At 47.7% G+C, this 23039-nt stretch overlaps 2 protein-coding genes across 3 annotated transcripts in view; both read right to left on the bottom strand.

The window, feature by feature from the left end:
• Tbc1d9b (TBC1 domain family member 9B) overlaps positions 1–3923 on the bottom strand; it is a 41549-nt gene extending 37626 nt beyond the window's left edge. For both annotated transcript variants that reach the window (XM_059270434.1, XM_059270435.1), the window contains exon 1: positions 3754–3923. In XM_059270434.1, the coding sequence (XP_059126417.1) occupies positions 3754–3871 (118 nt within the window). In that variant the 5' untranslated portion in view covers positions 3872–3923. The remainder of the gene's footprint in view (positions 1–3753) is intronic.
• Positions 3924–13589: 9666 nt separating this feature from the next.
• Positions 13590–23039, bottom strand: part of Rnf130 (ring finger protein 130) — a 101814-nt gene continuing 92364 nt past the window's right edge. Inside the window, exon 8 of the mRNA XM_059270432.1 lies at positions 13590–15085. Within this exon, the coding sequence (XP_059126415.1) occupies positions 14976–15085 (110 nt within the window). The 3' untranslated portion in view covers positions 13590–14975. The remainder of the gene's footprint in view (positions 15086–23039) is intronic.

Raw genomic sequence — 23039 nt, 5'->3', positions numbered from 1 at the left:
TCCTCTGGAAGAGTAGTCAGTGCTCTTAACCGTTGAGCCATCTCTCCAGCCCCGACATTTCTTTAATTGTGTGTGTGTGTGTGTGTGTGTGTGTGTGTGTGTGTGTGTATCTCTGTCTGTCTGTCTGTCTGTCTGTCTGTCTGTGTATCAAACCCAGGGTTTACATGTGCTAGGCAGGCATCCTAGCATGGACCTATAACTCCAGCTAAATACTTTCTTTAAAATGAGAAAAAATGTTTCAAACTAGAATAACAAAGAAAAATACCACAGATATCACAAAATCCAGAAAAATAGCAGTATCTTGTTTTGTTTGCTTTTTTAGACAAGGTCTGTGTCGTTCAGGCTAGTCCTGAACCCATGACCCTCCCACCTCTGCTTCATGAGTTCTAGGATCACTAGTGGGTCACTCTACCTGGCTTACACAATTTACCTTTTATAATTATTTCTTATCACTACTGCACAGGGGCACTTGTGCCACGGCACACACGAGGAGGTTGTTTTCTCCCTCCACCACGGGATCTGGGGATTGAAATCAAGTCTCCAGGCCTACTCAGCAAGCACATTTACCCTCTGAGCCATCTTGCTGTCCCTACACTATCTTTTAAGTAACTGCCAGATATATCTCTTAAGAATGGCCCTTCCAGGCTGGGCGGGGTGGTGCACACCTTTAATCCCAGCATTCGGGAGGCAGAGCCAGGTGGATCTCTGTGAATCTGAGGTCAAGCCTGGTCTACAGAGCGAGATCCAGGACAGGCACCAAAACTACACAGAGAAACCCTGTCTCAAAAAACCAAAAAAAAAAAAAAAACAAAAAACCAAAAAAACCAAAAAAACAAAAACAAAAACAAAAAAACAAACAAACTGGGCCTTCCCTCCAGTGTGGGCCGAGAACTCTGGTTCCTCACAGAGCAAGGACATTGTAACACCTTCCATATCAACCCCAGGGGACAATGTAGACATTTCCCCCTACACTTGTCATCTTACTTTGCAATTCTGGATGCTTGGGCAGCCTTCAAAGTCATGACTGTGGGTCACAGGACAAGGAAACATTTTTTAGAATCATCAGATTTTGAAAGACATTTTTTTTTTTTTCTCTTCTGGAACTGAAGCATTTTCGGGCATTTCAAGTTCTCCTTACCACGTACCCTTTGGCCTGATGACACACTTTGTGGCGGTGCTCTTGGTCATCATTTCCTGGCAAATCGGCAGGAAACCCTATCTTCCACCACTGTCCGCCTGATCCACTCTTCTTGATTACTTAAATAATGAAGTAATCAAAACACCCTGCCCATTGCTCCTTCCTTTCCGAGGAACGGCTGCCTCTGGTGAGATCTGAAGACACGGAGCTGCTATCTTCTTGGCACAGAAAACCATTTCTACTGGTTTTATTAATCATCTTTAATACTTCTGCTACCTGCCATTTTTCATCGGACCCCCCTCATCTTTAATAAATGCGATGGATGGTTACAAAACAGACACATCCAAACACATGATTTCTCACCTGCTTTACCGAAATGTTAACAAAAAAAGTCACTCTAATTGCAGTTAGGGATCTGGGGAGATGGTTCAGTTGGTAAAAAACGCCTACTATGTAAGCAGGAGGATCTGAGCTTGGATCCCCAGCACCCACATAAAGGTGGGCGTGGCAGCTTGCGGCTGTAACTTCCACGCTGGGAGCAGAGCGGAGACAGACAACTGGCATTCGCTGGCCAGCAAACCGTCTCAAAACACAAGGTGCAGGAGAGCTAGAGAAGTAGATACCCACATCAGCTTCTGGCCCCAGCACACACAAGCGTGGGCTCCTGCACGCACGTGTGCATACACTCACATCCAGACACAAAAAGCATATACATTGCAGTTATGTGGCGAAGGATTTTAATCTCAACACTCAGGAAGCAGAGGCAGGCTGATCTCTGTGAATTTTAAGACCAGCCTGGTCTATGTAGCAAGTTCCAGGCCTGCCAAAGTTAAATAGTGAGGCTATCTCAAAAACAAAAGAAAAAGGCACATGCCAGCTTTTCCAGCGTTTGGAGTAAACTTTTCAGTGTTCGTGTCGAGGTTTTTCTTTTGGTCTTGGGAACATTCTTTTAGAGTCTCTGGATAAATGACTGGATAAATGACCATACTGCAGGACCTGAAATCTCTGTAACCTGCTGACCTCACATCCACTCTTTAACGAGAAGTCCAGGCTGGCAAGCTAATATTTTAAAAAATTATCCCCCGCCCCCTTTTTTTGAGACAAGGTTTCTCTATGTAGCCCTGGATGTCCTGGAACTCACTTTGTAGACCAGGCTGGCTTCGAACTCGGAGATTCACCTGCCTCTGCCTCCCATGCACCACCATGGCTGGCTTATCTCATTCTTTTTCTGTGTATCAGTGTTGTGTCTGTATGTCTGTCTGTGCACTGGTGGCTATGGAGGCCTGAAGAGGGTACTGGATATCCTCCAGAACTGGAATTACTGACGGCTGTGAGCCACGATGTGGGTGCTGGGATTTGAACCTGGGTCCTCCAGCCCTTAACCCCTGAGCCATCTCTCCAGCCCAGGCTGGCAGGTTTTGAAGAGAGGCTTGAATAAACCTGCCTTGCTGCTGGATCTCTCTTAGGGAGACACTGCTCAGGAGGAGATGGTTGTGCAAATCTGGCTCAATGGGATTTGGAGGAGTATGTCATAGAATGGCTGGGGCCGTACTTTGGAAGCTCAGCCTTGGGGGACACAGACAGATGAATGATGTAACAAAAGGGACCTGTCACACGCTGCCCTGTGTTCCTCAGTGGCCTTGTGGTCATGGGGCTGTCCAGGGCAGCTGCTACCAAACTGTCCATCAACATTGGGTCCTGGAGGCAGGTCCAGCACCACCTCCAGTAATCTCCAGATCCTCTGGGAAGGAGCCTGACTGTGGAAGAGAACACCGAGTTTTCTTGGAAAAGGTACAGTCCCTTCTGCATTAAGAAGTGTGTGGTTCCTGAGTACCTGGCAGCTGATGGCACCTACAAGAAGCTTCCAACTGCATCTGGCAGGACCGCTCAGCGGCCACACTGAAAATCAGGGCATTTCACAGAAAATTCGCTTTATAAACTGAAGGAGCTGGCACCCAGAAGGGTCCACTGGAGTCTCCTGCAGGGCCAGACCCGTTCAGGTAATACTTGACAGGCCCTGGGGCACAAGAGGCTTTGAACAAATCCTGCTCAGTAGATTCCCACAATCCCATATGTCACACAACGTCAGAGACACCCACTCCAGCTGCTTCTATGTGACTGGTGGTGCCCAGACTCCCAAGGGGCACCTGGGCTAGCTCAGAGGGACACTTCATATAGACTGATAATTGTGCAAAAACTAGCCTTCGGTCAGGCGCTCTGATGGCACCAAGTGAAGAGAAGCCGGAGGAAGGGGAACAGAGGTCAGGGCATTTTTGATCTTCATAAAGAGACAATTTTTCCAGTGAACTGGGAGTAAGGAAGGGGGGCAAAAGAAAATGTGTGTTTATTGCCACTTGGTCGCTCAGAGGAACTTGGAGAAACTGAGGCAGAGGGCGAGCTGGGGGACTCCGCACGCTTCTGACTGCTAAGTTCCTCTGCAGGAGTGTGCACACGTCTCCTGGAGGCCACTGCTGCCCTCCCCGTGCCGCCCGTCCCGGGACGGTCCTCCCCGCCCGCCCTCCGACCCCTCGCGCCGCTGCGCGTGCCCGCTGGCCGCGTCCTGCTGCCCCGCCAGGCCCGGTGCTCACAGGCCCGGCCGCCCGCGCCCCGCTCACCCGTGAGGCCGCCGCCCTTGCCGTGGCCCCGGCGCCGCTGCAGCACAAAGAAGGGGTTGGCCCGCTCCGTCACCCACAGCGCGTTGGCCACCAGCACCTCCTCCGGCGCGAGCCACATCGCGCGGCCGCTCGCACCGGGCCAGAGCCCGCGAGGCGGAAGCGCGCGCCGCCGTCGCTGCGCCCGAGCCGAGCCGAGCGGAGCCGAACGGCCGGGGCGGGGTCGTGATGCCGGCCCGGAGGATGGCTCCCCCTGGCGGCCGCGCTCGCTCGCAGCGCCGCCCTCCTTGGCCTCCCCTGGCCTCTCAGTCCCGCCCCGCCCCGCCACCGCTGTCCAGTTTGTGGGGGATCACATGCTCTCGGCCGACTGTGCAGCCGTTAATGTTGCAAAGCGCGCCTGGGGAAGGGTTAGCAGCTCCTGATCAGCCTCGGAATTCTGACGCTTAAGTCTAAGGTTGGAATCCTCAAAAAGCCCGGTTGTCAGGAAGCTCTGGAGGCAGTTGGTGTCCTTGGAAATAAGTGCCCCCACCCCATCTGACAGATGGATTGGGGTGGCCTTGAGGCTGGAATCACCGTTGGGTTCATTTTTGCATAAGCGGGCCATGCTATGGTCTAGGAGCGCGGAGCCCTGCTCTTCCCTCTCCTGGCCTGAAGGCGGTGATCACTCACAATGCAAATCCACCTTCAGATCCCAGCCCAGGGCTCCGGCCACTGAACTATGGAGCAAAATTAGCGACTACAGGCTATGTCAGCTAGAGCCCGGCGAAGCAATTAGGAACAAGACAGTTTCTGACTCAAAGGAGCTCTGGCCTCCGCCTGGACAACAAGTGTGACCCATAGTTATTTTGGTCAAGGCTAGGGAGACAGCTGTATGAGGCGTCTCATGTCACCTGGATGTAGCAGGAGGATGAAAAGAAGGAAGGGTAGACTCATTCTGGGAGGTTTGAGCTAGTTTCAAGGGTTTTCTTCGAAACCAGGTCTTTAATATTTCTGCATTTCAGGCCAACCTCAAACTCCATGTGTAGCTGTGGATGATCTCAGAAGCTTTGATGCCCCTGCCTCAATCATCCTCATTGCTAGGATTGCAGACATGCACCGCCCGGCCTGGCTTACGTGGTGCTGGGGATGTAACTGGAGACTTCATACATGCTAGGCAAGCACTCTGAACTGCGTCCTTAGCCCCTTGAGTTGGGTTCTGTCGCTGGCATTCAAGGGTCTTGGGTGTGGCAGATGGGTGACAGCCAGAGTGAATGAACTACAGTCTTCTGAAATGCACCCTGTGACTCAGTCAGCTTTCAAGATACGGAGACCGATTTTCCTTAAGACTCTGAAGCACAATGTACTCAGGTTTATCCCGACAGGGTACACAGCAGTCCGTCAGTCTGTTTGTCCATCCTATCACTACATGGGGGAGTGAGTGTGATAGCCATGTGTGAAAACTCATCGTCTTGCACATACTAGATTTGTAGTGTATCATATCAGTGTGTTCTAATAATAGGAAAGTGGAGTTTTGGAAGCATAAACTGATGCCACTGTGCTCTCTGGAGAATTCTACACTCAAGAATCTGGAAGTCAGCCAGGCATGGTGGCACACATCTTTACCCCAGGACTTGGGAGGTAGAGGCAGGTGTATCTCTGTGAATTTGAGACTAGCCTGGTCTTCATAGCAAGTTTTAGGACTTCCAGGGCTGCATAGAGAGATCCTGTCTCAAAAGAATAAAGGATAAAAAAAAATAAAAAACAAGAGGCAGGCGGATCTTTGTGAGTTCGAGGCCAGCCTGGTCTACAGAACAAGATCCAGGAAAGGCACAAAGCTACACAGAGAAACCCTGTCTCAAAAAAACCAAAATAAATAAATAAAAAACAGAATTTGCAAGTAGAGGGTTGGAGAGATGGCTCAGCAAAAGATGGAAGTCCAGCTCCAGGGCATCTGATACCTTCTGGCTGCTGACAGCAACAGCAACAACACACGCACATGCACACACCACACACACACACACACCACTTTTGAGCATGTGTACTTGTGTGCACGCACACACACACATAAATAAAAGTAAATCTATAAAAAATTAATAATAAAAAGAACTTGGAAGTACTTGAGGACCAGTGAGATGCCCGAGTTTGATCCCAGAACCCACATGATAGGAGAGAAACAGCTCCTGCAAGTTGTCCTCTGACTTCCACATAAACAAACAAATAATAAATGCAATTTAAAAATAACACGGGAATACTTGTTACCATGGTACAGTGTAGTAAAGGGTTGTCTATCCTTATTTCAGAGGTTGTATGCTTTAGTATACTCGAGAGCCCAAAGGCTGAAATGTCCATCAACTGACAGATAAACAATGTGGCATATCCCTCCATGCAATATAAGCCACTGACATGAGATGACATGGATGGATCTTGGGCATCTGAGGCTGACTGTTGGCATTGCCTATGTCTCTGCAGATCCCACATGCTCCTGGGTGCTGCTGCTGACCCAGAGACCAATCTGTAAGGAGGCTATCCCCCTTTTTTGTTTTAGATTTTTCGAGACAGGGTTTATCTGTGTAGCCCTGGCTGTCCTGGATCTCGCTCTGTAGACCAGGCTGGCCTCACACTCACAGAGATCCACCTGCCTCTGCCTCCCAAGTGCTGGGATTAGAGGGGTGCGCCACCACACATGGCCCAGGACTATTATTTATAAGAAAAATAATACTTATTGAGCACTTAAAATATGCTACAAAATATAGGGGGGAAAACCTACGTCCTTTTTCTATTTTCTGTGATTTTATATTCTATAAAATTTACCTCATGGATAAAACTGCAAAATTCAGGTTTTGATAGAATCACAGTGTTTAGCAGCCAGGAACATTGTCTAATTTCAGAACTTCTTCATCGTTCCGAATAGAAATCACAGTTACTTCCCATCTTTCTCTTCCTCAGCCCCTGGTAACCACCAATCTGCTTTTGCCTTCATGATCTTTCTATTCTGGATTTTTCATGTAAATTGAATAATCTGTCCGATTGTTTGGCTTGCTCACTATCACACATCTAAGACCCACCCATGTCGTAGCATGTCAGTGACATTTTTTTATGGCTGAGTATTGCATGGTTGGGATATGCCACATTTTGTTTATCTTTCAGTCTTTCAGATCTTAATACTATTATCATCATAGGCACTGTGCATATCTTTTAAAAGATTTCTGCTTTGTGTGTGTCTGAGTATAAGGCGTATTTATGTGCAGGTGTGCATGTCCCTATGTGCGTGGAAGCCAGAAGGGGGAACTGGGTCTTCTTCTCTATATTCACTACCTATTTCTTTGAGGCAGGGGCCTTTCCTTGATTTTGAGGCTTCTGTATTCTCAGCTAGGCTGGAAATCAGAAGTTCCATTGACCCTCTTGTCTCTGATCCCACAAACTGGGGATACAAGTGTGTTCAGTGTGCCTGTCTCGCTACATGAGGGTCTGTAATCTCCAATTCCTATGAGTAGCAAATGCTCTTACTGCCGATCCATCTCTCAGGCCCTGTGTACAAGTTTTGGATGAAAGTATTTTTAATTCTTTTGGGTATGATAAGAACCAATAAGATAATATTATTAAGAGCCATACTTTCTTTTCCTTCCTTTTCTTTTTTCTTTTTCTCTCTTTCCTTTCTTGCTTTCTTTTTTTCTTCTTCTTCTTCTTCTTTTTTTTTTTTTTTTTAAGATATCATCTCTCTGTGCAGCTCTGTCTATCCTGGAACTCCTTATGTAGACTAGGCTGGTCTTGAACTCACATAGATGCACCTGTCTCCACTTCTTGAGCTGGGATTAAAGGTGTGTACACACTCAACCTTGACTTTTTTTTATATTCAAAAAGTTTAGATTTTACTTTTTTGTTTTATGTGTGGGTGTTTTGCCTGCGTGTATGTCTGTACACCACGTGTGTGCCTAGTACCTGTGGAGGCCAGAATAGGTAGTTGGATCCCCTGAAACTGGACTTACAGATGTTGTAAGCCACCATGTGGGTGCTGGGAATTGAACCCAGTTCTTTGGGAGAAAAGGCAGCGCTCTTAACCACTGAGTTGTCTCTCCAGCCCTGGAGAGGCAGGCTTCTGAGCAACCACTGAACTCTTTTTCAAAGCAGCTGTAGTATTTGGTGTTCTTACAGTGTGTTAGAGTTCGTTTGCATGGTTTAGCCCCCGTCTAGCCATTTCTAGAGTGTGTGGGGTCATCGTGGTTTGGATTCTTTTCCTACCATGTTCTTTAGCCAGTCTGTGTTTTCTGTCACTTGCAACCCCGGAGAGTATTCCACATGACACAAACAGCTTTTTCCAATAGGTTTTTATTGAAACGATATTAGCAAATTCCACACATACAGGTGTACACTATCGGCATCGAGGTACATGCCAGACAATTTCACTACTTAATTATACTTACATCAACCATGTGGACCTAGGAATTGTGCTGCCCATTTCCAGGGGTTGACAGATCTGATTGTCAAGAAATCAGCTCACATTGTATTTGCAGGTGTCTGTGTTCTTGACAGGGTAACCCCCTACAGTGAGTCCTGAATTAAGCTAACGAGCAATTTTGCTTCTTGAATCCTCGATGTGTGCTCTTTCTGGCACAAGCTGTCCACTGGTGAAAGAAATTCAAGTGCATAGTTTCCCTCTTACCCCTCAAGGCGCCCCACCTTGTCATCTGCTCTGGGTGTATTCCGAGCTTCCTCACCCCAAGTTACCTATGCTAAGGTTAGAAAAATAGTTTTGTATGCCATCCTCTGAGATGTTGTGCATAGTCAGCAGGAACCCAGAATGAGTGGGGGCTCTTCGAATAACCCAGATACGAAAGGGGTGATGTCAGTGTTTTCTATGAGTGTAAAAGCTACTGAGTTGAGAAAAGTGTGACACATGGGCCTAGGACTGAAACTGAGGCCTCTCCTTCTACAGGTGCAGCATATGACCACGAGACAGTGTTTTTCTCCACCCCACACCCACATCACCTCCCAGCGTGGACTCTTTTCTGTTTCTGTAAACAACACTGGTCCAGTTTCCTTGGAAGAGGTATGGCTACTCAGGAGTCCATCTCAGCCCCATGCTGGATGAAGATACCAGATTCAACTCCACGCACTAGCCAAGAGAGCTGTATTCTAACTGGGTCAGCAAGCCAACCAGGGCTGCCAGGAAGATGGCATGTGTCATCGTGGCTACCCCTAAAAGGTCTAGGCATGGGAGCCGGCCATATTTAGTAACTGAGGCATAAAGCATGGGTGGCAGTTGGCAGATGTAGCTTGCTTACCTGAAGGGAAAAATATGGCTTGGGATGTCACATTTTACCCAACCCTCCTACATTTTTTAGAACAATATTTTGGTTCAATGCCTTCCAGTCATTAGAAAAGTCCTTTAATATCATAAGTAAATACATTTAGACTTATTTGTAGATGAAGGGTAATTCCAAAAGCAGGTTAGAACTCATGTTCTGTTGGGTTAAATTTGTAAAAATGTAGCTTAGTACAATGTTAACTGTTGCCAGTGGCTGGAAAGAGGTGTGTAGAAACAGGCGAGGGTCGCTGACAGGAAGAGGTGATCTGATGAAAGGTCACAGCAGGCTTGCTGGTGGCCAACATGTCCCTTTCCCAGGTATACACCTGACCAGCAAGTGGAGTTGAGGGGACTGGAGAGACATGAGTCACATCAGCATCAAATGTTCCAGGGATGCTGGGAGGTGAGGGGATGGGGCGTCCACTACAGGGGGGAGGTGGGCAGCTTGGCAGATCCACCTTTCCTCAGGAGGGGAATGAGGGCAGTTTGTATTAGCGCTAACTGCTAAGAGAGGGCTCCATCTTCAGCTCCGGCCATCACCGATGCTTCTGAGAAAGATCACTCTTTTAGGCTGTGAAGTGGGGTCCGGGCCACCTCGCTCCTGTCTTAAAGAGTCAATAGGAGGAAACTGAGTGATCCCAGGGCAGAGGCCCTAGTTACTCTGGCGGCAATGAATCCACCTCAAAGTTCAATACTTGGGTTGCACAAAGTTCAAAAGCTATTCTGCCTTTGCCATACGTTTCTTCTTTTTTCTCAAGTCAGAGTGAAGAAAGCAGGAAAAAAAAAAAGTGTAACCTATGGAGGACTGCAGGAGGGTAATCAGGGACGGGCAGCCTCCACAGGGCCTTTTAGAGCTCCAAGAACCATGTCTGTAATGCAGAAATGTCACCCTTCTAGCAGCTGAGGCTGACAGCCCCCTCTGCCCTACAGTCACTGTAGGCTGGTGGAGTCACAGCTCTGGAAGACACGCGTGACTGCTTTTATTCCAGGCCTGCTAGGGCCCACCCTGGCCTGTCTTCCTCCAAGGTCAGTTTTCTGGGATCACTGATAAAAAGAGTGGGACCTAAATCCTGCCAGAGCCCCGAAGGAGGTCCTTGGCTACAAGGTGGCCTCCTGACCACTAACTTCAGCCCCTGCCACCCAGGCTCCACGAGGCTGGTGTGACTTGTAAATACTGTGATCTGCAGAGGGCCAAGGGGCCAGCCAGTCAGAGGCAAGGAGTCTGCCAGAGCAGCTGTCCATTAGCTTTGCTTCTCCTGCTGTTTGCAGATACACTCAGGCAAACAGAGTCCTGTGCTACAGACACAGGCATCTTAGTGCCTGCCACTCCTGCTCCTTTTCTGACGTCACGGTACTTACAGCCTGTAAGGCATTTTTCCAGTCTGGCAGTGACCTCAACCACATCCAAGCATCTTATACACTCTTCCTTTTTCAGACAGGTTAACTGGGGGCTGTGCCAAAGTTTTGGAATGATGTACTACTCACAGGGCCTGAACAAGGCAGAATGCTATGCACTTTTTTTTTTTTTTTTTTTTTGGTTTTTCGAGACAGGGTTTCTCTGTGTAGCTTTGGAGCCTTTCCTGAATCTCACTCTGTAGCCCAGGCTGGCCTCGAACTCACAGAGATCTGCCTGGCTCTGCCTCCTGAGTGCTGGGATCAAAGGCGTGCACCACCACTGCTGACTGGCTCCATGCACTTCTGTAAGCACTGCCCTCATCTGGATCTGGGCAGAAGGCACTTGTTTTATGCTGTGGTGTCAGGACAGTTGCCCTGTGATAATGACTCCCTCCTGCCTCCTCTCCAAGGGGCCACGTTAGAGTTTAAGTGCACAGACCTCCCGTTCTGTTCACTGGAGAAGGAGGGCTGGCAGGCCCACCTTTCCTGAATGGGGCAATTACTCACACTCATTTTTCTACATTAGCGTCTCCAGTAGCTTCTTCTGTTTGCCATCCCTACCAATCAACGCTCTCTAGCCCAGTTTCTCTCCGGCTGACACCATCATCGGTATTACAGGTTCACCTCTGCCAGGGTGAGTATATGTGCCTAGTACACAAACCTCTGCACAGGGTGGCGGAGGGGAGGACACAGCGCCTCCCAGGGACTGTGATCACGTAGAGACCACGTCAGGGCTGGGTTTTATGGGCTCTTTTGGACCCAACCAACATTCACCCAATCACTGAGATTAGAAATCTGGCTTCCAGGATGGGTGGTGGCAGTGCACACCTTTAGTCCCAGCACTCAGAAGGCAGAGGCAGGTGGATCTACGTGAGTTAGAGGCCAACCTAGTGTACAGAGCTAGTTCTAAGACAGCCACAGCTACACAAAGAAACTCTGTCTGGGGGCAGGGATAGGAAGGAAGGAAATAAACAATAAATAAATAAATAAATCTGACCCCCACTTCTATCTCACAGGCCCCTTGTTTAGTCAGCTCAGTCCGGGGTCCCTTGGTTCTAAGCCAAGTGCTAGCATGTCAGCCCCCTGCAGGGCCTGCCTCTCACACAGCCTACTGCTCACAGTGTTCTTTTTCCAAGTAAAGTTCTGGAGCCTCCCCTGCCCCACAAGGGGAGCTGCTGCAACCCTTGCCTGACTCCTGGTCCTCCTCAGGGCCCTTCCCCCACTCAGCAGGCACGCCTGCCCTCCACCTGTGCTCTGCGAACTGTCTCCTAAAGACCCACCTCATTTCATGGCTCTCACTCTGCGGGCTGTTGCCAGCATGCCAGTTAGCAGGACAGCAGATATGCTCAAGCGCTGAGGTGTCAGACCACTGAGATGCACCGTCACCCTCCAAGTCTTCATGACTACCAATCCATCTTAACTCCAAGTGCACGAGTCAGGTACACAATCAGAACTTTATAAAAAGTCTGTCAACAGCCTGGGCCTAGTGGCAAAAGCCTTTAAACCCTGCACTCAGGAGAAAGAGGCTGGAGGATCTCTGAGTTCAAGGCCATCTTGATCGACAGAGTGAGTTCCAGGGCAGCCAGGGCTACACAGAGAAACCCTGTCTCAAAAAAAAAAAAACCAAAAAACCAAAAAACAAACCATTGACAAAACTAACTCCATGATCCTAGTCTTAAATTTGGCAGCTTCCTTTCTTGACATTTATGAGCAGTGACCCCTTGTCGGGAGGACCCCTGATGTAAAATCATAGTCTTGTGTTCTTGTAGCAAACAAGGTCCCCTACAGTAAAGGTTAACAGCAAAAGGGCATGTGGATTTTTCCTCAGTTCAGTGTCATTTAGCACATAGATCAGTGAAAGTGTGCCTGCCGGTGAGGGGTGATAGAACTGGGAAGACTTATAAGGTCTGTAGGACGCACCAATTAGTAAGATTCAGTAATCTTTTGCTTAATGCCTTTCTGACCACGTCTTTTGGCATCAGGGCAGTTGGGAAGCAGAGACTCAGCTTCCGGACGGACTGGCGTTCAGGGACGTGCCTTGTGGATGTTCCTGTGAGGGAATGACAAGAGGGGCCAGGAGATGGAGCCTGACTCAGGCAAGGCGCGGGGGCCTTGGAGAGTTTTAAATGGTTGGTGGTAGAGCCTGTTTTCCCAGCAGGGGAGCAGAGGTTAGACCCTGGACGGACACACTCATTACTTCCCGAGACCCTCCGGAGACTTCACACCTGGACATCCAGCCAGTCAGCTCTCCTTTCTCCCGGAAGTGACTGGCCCAGAGTGCCTCCTCCACAGGGAGCTAGGCATCTCCAAAGCTTAAGCCTTTGTGTTCACGCTGCTGCAGTCCACAGCTAAGGCTGCCTGCGGCTGTAGATCCTGTTTTGTGTGTCTTCTGTGGCGCGTGTGGTAATGGTTCTGCGCCCAGCTCCACCTGGAGACCTGGGTGGCTTCTCGGGAGTCCCCTCATCATAGCTGCTGGCAGGAAGCTATTATCTTCTGTCCTCCCAAAGCACATGCCCTCAACAAAGAAGCCAGTCCCCTCCTGATGAACACAGGACATTCTGGAGTTTTCAGGAAAAGGGGTCAACCTGGTGTCTGGAGCACTATTCTGAGTAAATTCCCTCCTAAGGACTGCCTCCTTGAATGTCCTACAGCGAACACATGCCCTGATTTCCCAGGGATTCAAACACTGTCTCAGTCGAATTCTAGAGGACTCAATTTAAATATTTTTCCCCCAAGCAATTCCTCTCCTTTCCTTTTTTTTTTTTTTTTTTTTCAGTAAAGAAATTGTCTAGAGTGGAATTTAATATATTTGCCTTTATAAGACTGTTGAGACCTGAAGAAAATGATTCACTGGGATCTGAGTTTTGGTTATGGAGAAAACAAGGCTATGGACAACATGACAATTATAGCATCTGCCTCGTCTGCCACACCAAACACTTCCGCCCGAGCCTCTGGACCTTGGCAGTCTACTCTCCTGTTGAGAATGCTCTCACTGAGAACCTGTCTTTCAGAACGGTAATCTACTGAAACTTTATCAAAAATATTTTTATAGTACAAAGACTATAAAAAGGAAAGACAAAAGCCCTTGGTAAGCAGTGAAGAGTGAAAGCAGTTAGGACCTTAGAGGTCGGCCCTGTTCCAGCCTCAAGCGAAGTATGTGGGCTCACCCTGCAACTAGGTTCTTCCAGGCTGTCAGCACTAAGGTTCTCTGAGGGCACCTGAGGGATCTTAGTGACACATGTTACAAGATGCTGTGAGAGAGAAGCAGCCACATGTGTGAAGATGGCACACACATGCCTCAAACCTACGACCCACAGAGCCAATAACAGTGACAGGGTGGGAGCCTCCCCACCTGCCTGTGTGTCACACATGTCTGGATGCTGGAGCTGCATTCTCCTAACCAGGATCTGACCATCTTCACAGCTCTGGTGAGAAGCAGGCCGACTGTGGCACGAACTTCTGTAGAAAGGAGGTGACTTGCTCATCTTGATCCCACACTGTAGGCTATACGTTTCTCATATGTTAGTTAACTTGATGTCATTCTGGATGTGTGGGATGAGCACATATGTCCCCAGTGTCCACCATGCTGGCCACAGCATCCTCTTCTCAAAGACTGGCGGCCAGCACTCCAGTGTTTCTTCATGTTGGTGCTGATGCTGGCACTGGACTAGACAATCCAGATGGAAGAGGGGTCCCCCATTTGGTATTTCATAGGATGTTGGTTTGCACTTCCCAATAAAACATTCAAAACTATTCTGGTGTTGATGACCGTTAACCTTGTCCCGTGTGGTCATCGTGCTAGGCTCCCGGTGCCACCTCCCCATATACACCACAGGCAGTGGGGACAGATGCCTTCTGTCTAGTGTCTGTGTAAATACTTGTTATCCTACGTCGTGCTCGTCACAGACGCTGGAGAGTGATGACTGTCTGATCCTGTGAGAGCTGACTCTGGCCCCGTGCCCGTGTCCTCCAAGCTCTGCAGGAAAACAGACTGTGCGAGTCTAGAGGGCGAAAGGAAGACGAATCTTCTCTTGGAGGACTCCCTGTAGGAAGAGGCCTTTACCGGGAAATACAGTAAGAGACAGAGGACAAAGTGAAGCGGGTCCAAGACTCATAGTCTGCATCGGTGGGACATTTTATCTGCAGGCTTTCATGTGCATGTGAGGACCACAAACGTATTTTACAAAACCCCAATGCCACCCTGACACAGAACAGCGTGCGACTATTTGGGGACACGGACACATTTGCAACAAACGCCTCATTAGCTCCTGGCCCCATCTCTTCTCTGGAAACGGCAAGGGTCATGGGGTGCCCATGCTCAGTGGTTGGCTCTGGGTGGGTAGTCAGTACCATGAGGCTCATCTGGGCAATGATGCTGTCCTCAGACCTCACCTTGGGGGACTCTGCAATTTAACTCTGAACCCCAACTTGCACCCAGAGGTACTGCCATTCTTCCGAAACGGACGATGACAGAAAAATACAAAAGAAAGGTGACCATAAACCAAAGCTCAAAAGGAGAGACCCCCAGCAGCCCATTTAAAAAAAATCAGGTTTTGTTCTCATCATACATGTCCAAGGACGGTTCGATGGTGGAGAATTCACTTTCGTACACCAGGCTACGAGGTGACAGGGAGTTCCGGTGAAAGAAGTGCCCACCTGAAGAAGGGACAAGAAAGACATACTTAGTGTGGCCGTTAGCGCGGGTCCCGTACGACGTTGGAGGGTGTTCATCAGCTTTGAAACCCTGCACTTCCATAAGTGTCTCCTTCAGTGTGGCCTCTTATCACTAGACGGAAATAATGTAGACATTATGTTTCTCAGTGCGGGGGCTGGCACCCGGGGCCTCTAACATGCTGAAGGAGCCCTGCACCAGAGCTGCCTTTATACCTTGTAAGCATGACTGACTTGTCTGTTGTTTTTTGAAACAGGGTTTCATGTAGACACGACTGGCCTTGAACTCACTATGGCTAGAGATGTCATTGAATCTGTGATCCTTCTGACTCCATTTCCTGAGTCCTGGGATTACAAGCATGTATTACGTGTCTAGTTTATGAGAATCGGGGGAATCAAACCCAGGGCCTTGTGCACACCAGGCAAGCACTCTTCCGACTGAGCCACTTCCCCAGCCCTTTGTAGGCATGTTTTAAATATACACATTTCCAGGGCTAGAGAGATGGCTTAATAGTTAAGAACACTTGCTGCTCTGGCAGAGATTTGGAGTTCAGTTTTCATCTGTAACTCCAATTCTAAGGGACCTGACATCCTCTTCCGGCCTCCATGGGCATTACACACACGTAGTTAGTACACGCACATATATGCAGACACTCATACACATAAAATAAAAATAAGTAAATCTAAAAAACCTCCCCAAATACGTACATCCTTCTGTTAGGCTCCCCAGAAGCTGTCACTGTAGGTCTTCAGAGCAAAAGCTGCCTGGCGCTCTTGGAAGGATTCTATTGACCAACCTGAAGACTTCTGAGTGACACAATCATAGGAAGAAATCCTGTCTCTCTCTGAACCTCTGTCCTAGACCAGCCTGCAGGGATGAGTGCACAGAAGCACTCCAGCAGCTGGGAAAACCTGGGAATTCTGGGTGTCGAGTGTCGAGGATCCGAATAACAAATTTAACAGTTTGGGACTAGAGCGATAGTAAAGGCTTGCTACCAAGCCTGATGATGTGAGTGTGATCCCCAGGACCCACATGGTGGAAGCAGAAAACTGACTCCTGCAAGTTGTCCTCACAGAACTCTATACGGCAGGCATGTGCACAAACACACACACACTAAGTCAAATGTAAGAAAACAATTTTTAAAATTAAAGTTTTAATTTAGGGCTCAACAGGCAAAAGGTACTCCAGAGCATAAGGACCTGAGTTCCACGTCCATAATCCACATAGAAAAGCTGAGTGTAATCTCAACTCTGGGAAGGCAGACAAGCAGACCCAGGAGCTCCCTGGCCAGATTGTCTCGTCTAAGAATTGGGCTTCAGGTCAAAGGAGAGACCCTGTCTCAAACAAGGTAGATGACTAAGAAACAACACCCACAGCTGACCTTTGGCCTCCTCATACACACTCTTACACATCTACCCACACAAACGTGCAACCACCCACACAAATGAAAAAGCTTCAATTAATATTAAAGCTACACCTTCACATGGTTTGGTAAATTATTAATTAAATATAATGTGTTTTTTTGGGGGGGCAGGGGAGGGCGTATACAGTATATCTTTATGTAACATAGCCATATTGGCCTTGAACATTAACTTTATTTTACACATATGAGTGTTTGCTTGCACGATCCCCCAAAACTGGAGGAGTTACAGACAGTTATGAGTTACCACATGGATGCTGGGAACCGAGCTGAGCTCCTCGGTAAGAGCAGCAGCTTCTCTTAACTGCTGAGCCATCTCTCCAGCCCCTATCATCTCGCCTCTGTTTCCCAAGTGCTGGGATTGGAGGCCTGGGGTTCCAGCTGGTCTTATGTGGGACCCTCTCCCCACCCCATACCAGGGATTGAACCTAGAGGTTTTTCTTGTTTGTTTGTTTGTTTTTTTCCTGAGACAGGGTTTCACTGTGTAGTTTTGGTGCCTGTCCTGGATCTCACTCTGTAGCCCAGGCTGGCCTCGAACTCACAGAGATGCGCCTGGCTCTGCCTCCTGAGTGCTGGGATCAAAGGCGTGTGCCACCTGGCCGAGAACAACAACGTTCAGGAGGAGACCCATGTGGGTTCCAGGGACTGAAATCCAGGTCGTCAGGCTTGATCCCGCCAGCCCAAAGGTACCAATTTTGAGCCTCATATTTTTTCATTCTTAAACTTTATATTCAATTTCCACTGCGGAACATTAGGACATTTTTTCCTATTTCTAGCCCCTCCCTCTCCCCATAAACATTGTACCGAGTAATTATTGTTATTATTATTATTAATTATTACTATTATTATTTTGGTTTTTCGAGACAGGTTTCTCTGTGTATTGCTCTGGTTTTCCTCGAACTCACAGAGATCCGCCTGCCTCTGCCTCCTGAATGCTGGGATTAAAGACGTGCTCTACCACCATCCCATCCCAACTAGTTATTTTTTGATAATTTAATACATTCAGTGCTTGTACTATTTGACTGCTTGTCACCAAGCCACACTCCTGTTTTCTTTTCTGCAGGGCCCTGTTTTGTCGCTGTGACTTTACGGAGGTAGCAGGGAAATAAAGGAGAATGAACGTGATTAAAACGTACAACTTCAGGAGGTCTTACAGGGGCTAGAGAGATGGCTCAGTGGTCAGGAGGGCGCCGCACAGTCATGAGGACCAGAGTTCCGATCCCAGCACCCATGTAACAAGCCAGGCTTTCCATAAACACCCGTAGCTCCAGGTCTGAGGGATCGGAGGCTCTCGTCTGGCCTCTGCATCTGCACAGACATGCACACCAGCACACATTTGTGTGTACTCTCTCACACACAAGCAGATAAATCTAGAAGACAAAGATTTTAGGCGTATGCCTACCAACCATAAACATGAACATGTCCAAAACCTGCCTAAATGTTCTGTGCTCTCCGCTGTTGAAGAGGCAGAGGCCAGGGCACTGCAAGTTCAAGGCTTCCCTGGGGAACTTAACCGGGCCTGTCTCCATGAAAAGATGGACTGGCATAAATCCTAGTAACAGAGCCTTCACATAAAATTCTAGGTTCAACTCCTGGTATGGGGTGGGGAGAGGGTCCCACATAAGACCAGCTGGAATCCCAGGCCTAGAATCCCAGCACTTGGGAAATAGAGGTGATATGATTGTAAGTTCAGGGGCTGGAGACATGGCTCAGCAGTTAAGAGAAAATTTCCTAAAATCTTTTAGTAATCCCTTCCTCTCTTCCCATCTTACTCCTATCACCATGGAAACAGTTTATCTTGCATCTTTCTAGAATGTTGAATCATTGAAAGCTGTTATGAACATTCACATACAAGCTCTGCATGAATGCGTGATTTCATTATCTCTTGGGTTAAATACCCAGGAGTGGACTGTCCAGCTAGGTTTAGGCTTAGCTCTGTAAGGGCTCCCAGGTTGTTTTATGGAAGGCAGCTGTGCTGTTTTATAGTCCTTGGCGCAGTGGGCGAAAATCCCAGTTCCTCTGGTCAATGATGCTTCATTTTTAAGACAGGGTTTTTCTGTGTAACAGTCCTGGCTGTCCTGGAACTCGCTTTGTAGACCAGGCTGGCTCTAACTCACAGAGATCCCCTGCCTCTGCCTCCCAAGTGCTGGGATCAAAGGTGTACACCACCACTGCCCAGCAATGCTGGAATTACAGGTGTGCACCACCCCATCCAGCTCTCCTCTTATTTTTTAAGATTCTGTTTCCATTTTATGTGTATGAGTGTTTTGCCTGTATGTATGTGTGTGTATCATGTATGTACCTGGTATCCACAGAGATCAGACGAAGTCATTGGATCCCCTGGTACTGGAGTTACAGATGGTTGTGAGCCACCATGTGGGTGCTGGGAACAGAACCTGGGTCCTCTCTGAGAGCAGCAAGTGCCCTTAACTGCTGAGTCATCTTTCTAGGCTCTCTCCTTACAGCTTTAACTTGTCCTTTGCTGGCGATTAACGATGCTGGGCATCTTTTCATGTGTGTATCAGCAACTCTCTTTCTTTTTGGGGGGTAGGTGTTGGGGCTGGAGCCTGAAGCACTGTGCACATTAGACCAGTGCTCCGCCATGGAGCCGCTCCTCAGATCCCCTTCTTCTGACAGTGCGGCCTTGGGTGTCCTGGAACTTGCTACATAGACCAGGCTGGCCTCAGACTCCCTGAGATCCACCTGCCTCTGCCTCTGCTGGGATGAAAGGAATGCTCGGCCACCGCCCGCCCGGCTAGTGCTGGAGTTCTTTAAAGGCTTGCCACTTGCTTTTGTTTTTTGAGTTACAAAAAAATTTGAGATCCAAGCTCTTTGTCAAAAATGTTTTGAAAATACTTCGTCAAGAGAGGCTTTTCATTTTAATAACAATGATTTTTGAAGAGCAAGCTCCAAATTTTGGTAAAATTCAATTTATTGACTTCTTTCCCTTTCACAGCCTGCACTTTTGTGTCAGTTTAAGGGAACCTGCACTGGTTCCGAGGTTGTTGAGAGTCTTCCCCTGTGACATCATCCACAAGTTCAGCGTTTGCTTATGTCTGAATTGGTAGGAATTAAGGGTTGGCGTTCCATTTTATGCACACAGCCACTGGACTGCGGAGATACCTCAGCAGTTAGGAGCACGGTGGTTACAACCTCCTGTATCTTCAGCTTCAGAGATCTGATGCCCTCTTCTGGCCTCTTGGGGCACCACATGCACATGGTGCAAAGACAGAAGCAGGCAAAATACCCATCCACATACAATAAAAAGAAAAAAACAATCTTCATCTTAAAATCCAGGGCAATTCAAAGGTGCTTACTTACTGTCTGTACAAAGTGGCTCCCGAGAGTCAGGTCCCAATAAAAAATTGGTTGTTTGTTTTCTGACCTCTCCGTCTTGGTTTCCAGTTCAACCTGCACAGTCTAACAGTACTAAACAGTCTAACATGCTTTTTTATTATTTTTTATTTTTTGGTTTTTCGAGACAGGGTTTCTCTGTGTAGCTTTGCGCCTTTCCTGGAACTCACTTTGTAGACCAGGCTGGCCTCAAACTCACAGAGATCCGCCTGCCTCTGCCTCCCGAGTGCTAGGATTAAAGGCGTGCGCTACCACCGCCCAGCTAACATGTTTTTAAGTGGTAAATATAACTGCTTTCTGCTCAGCAGGAAGAAATAGAGCCATTAGAATCTGGCAGGAGCTAACATTTTCTGTTAGGGTCAGCTGACACCATTGACCTCTCCCTTTCTCTAGCTGGTCAAACGGGGCTCATGCTTATTATGCACAAGGCCCTGGGTTCAATCAGCACCTAAAAAGAGCAGGAACTAAGAATGTCCACATTTAGTTCACTAACCTGTATCTGTCAACTGGATTCCTTGAAAAGACACACATGCACATGCACACACTCACACACACTACAATTCAGAGACAGGGGTGAGGCTGCTTTTGCCAAGGATATAGAGTATTTACTCTTGACCCCTTTCTTGATTTTGTTGCTGTTGTTATTGGCTACATGGTGTTATTGAGAAATGTGCAAATCTTATGAATTTCCACAAAGACAGGACACCCCTGACATGGAAAAACAGAATGCTACCAGCACCCTGCAAGTCCCTCTAGTGAGACCCCATCGCTAAATGCCTCCCCTTCTCCTTGGGGAAAGCCATGTCCAGACGCCTCCTCCTTCCTTTTTTTTTTTTTTTTTTTTTTAAAAAGGCAAATTGTCAGTCTCTCTGTCTTTTCTTCTCCAACCCTTTCTCTTCTTGTCTTAAGAGACAGAGTTTGCTGTATAGTCCAGACTGGCCTTGAACTCTGAGTGCTAAGATTACAGGGTTACCCGACTAGGCCTGGCAGTCTTCTTTATTCTGAGTGAGTCCTTAGTGAAGGGTATAACTTTCAGGAACCTTCTCCCAAAATAGTGTATTCTGATAACTTTTTAATTGTAGTGTGGACCAATTAATCTATCATATCTTATTTGAGTTGTCAAGGCAGGGTCTCTCTACTTAGCCCTGGCTGTCCTGCAATTTACCTTGTAGACCAGACTGGCCTCAAACTTAGATCTGTCTGCCTCTGCCTCCTGAGTGCTGGGACTAAAGCCATGCACCACCACACCCAGCTCAGTTTGTGTTTTTTAAAAGTCATGATTAACTCTGCCCAAATGCAAAGTTTTAAAAGACACTCAATTCTACCTTCTGGAAGCTTCGTTGTTCAGCCTTTCACATTTAGGTCCATGGTTCATTTCATTAAAAATTTTCAAGTATGGTAGGAATTAGGATTCTCTTCCCCCTGTACAGACATCAGCTGACATGGCAGAATCCTGCACAGGCCCTCCTGATCCCATGCCACACAATGTCCCTAGATGCACAATGCTCAGGAGTTACTGTGATTCTCTTAGTCTGCCCTCCAGCCAGACTGCGTGGTCCTAACAGCCCTTGGTTTATGCAGTCTTTCTGCAAGTCCTCCTGCTTATCTGCCCTCAGGAGATCTTGATATTCTGGCCCTTTTCATTTCCATATAAACTCTAGAATTTAGCAAGTTTGTCAAATTATGCCTCTCTACATTTGTCTCCTGGAATTTTTAGGAACTTTCCGTGGATCTGCAGATTAATATGAGACCGTACTGAGTCTTTTCATCCTCCAACTTGTTACATTCCTTCTGTTACGTCACCTTGAATGTCTCAGTAATGCACAATGGCTTTCTGCATAGAAGCCCTGCATTTTCTCTTAGATATATTCCTTCATATTTGATACTCTTGTAAACACAGCTTTTTGAAAATTGTATTTTTAATTGCTTATTGTTGGTATATTATTGTAAAAAGACAGGAGCTTGCTGACTGGGTGCAGAACTGCTGGGTCAGATGGCCCTCGCCCCCCAGCCTGGGTAGCTGGTTCATGCCACTGGGCCTGGCTTGGTACTGAAGTGTAACTGACTGCCAAATCTGCTTATTCATTTTAAGAGCTGGTCTGCAGGTTTCATGAAATTTTCTCCTTAAGTTGTCTGTGGACGGTGGTAGTTCTATATTCTCTCTCTCTCTCTCTCTCTCTCTCTCTCTCTCTCTCTCTCTCTCTCTCTCTCTCTTTGGTTTTTCGAGACAGGGTTTCTCTGTGTAGTTTTGGTGCTGTTCTGGATCTTGCTCTGTAGCCCAGGCTGGCCTCAAACTCACAGTGATCCACACAGCAGGTACCTTTAGTCAGAGTCTGAAGGAGCATGGTTTCAGCACGATGCTTCTGGTTGTTTTTAAACACATTACCAGGTTCAGACAGGACTCTGAAAACACTCTGCTCTTCGTTACTAATAGCTCATTTTTTTCACATTCAAGATCTGGCATGTGTGACAGACATTGTGTTAGTAAACTGCCATGTGCTGTTTAAGCAGAGGGAGAAGCTGGCTCTGGAGGTGGTGTTTGCCACACATACCTGCCCCCTTGTCCACGACAGCCAGGGGTGGGGGAGTGGGGGGGCTGCCTTCTAAGAAAGGGAAAGGAGAGCAACAAGACAGCCCAAGAGTGAGGATGTCATGTCCTTAGGAAGAGGATAAGTGGTTAGTCCTGGCAAAACACTGTATTGGACATGGCTAGGGTGGGAGAAGGCGGTCAAGAATTCCCAGGCTTCTTCACAAAGCCTAAGTCTCAGTTACTGTACATCTCATGATGAAGGAGCAGCAGGGAGAGCTGACTGTCAGGAAGGAGAGGATGTGTTGCCCGGTCAGGCACTCCAGTGGACTGCTTGCTGCCCAGACTTTTCCAGTTGGGTCTGCTGGATGGTGGAAGTATCTGACCTAACATCTACTGTCCTTCTGATGTTCACTGTTGGCTTCTTTCCCTCCTGCCTGCTGTATACTCAATACATTCATTTGGAATGGAAATAGCAGTTTTGTGGGCCACTCTCTCTATGAAACGGCTTGGAATTTTAGCAATATTTCCTCCTGTAACTATTAAGATAAAAACATAACCTTCCACTTTTCCCCTGTCAATGAGTTCAAACATACTCACTTTCAAAGAAACAAAACTAAAGATGGCCAGGTATGGT

The sequence above is a fragment of the Peromyscus eremicus genome, chromosome 8a (genome assembly GCF_949786415.1).
Source record: "Peromyscus eremicus chromosome 8a, PerEre_H2_v1, whole genome shotgun sequence".
NCBI classification, from domain to species: Eukaryota; Metazoa; Chordata; class Mammalia; order Rodentia; family Cricetidae; genus Peromyscus; species Peromyscus eremicus.
This window is presented reverse-complemented; position numbering and strand designations above follow the sequence as displayed.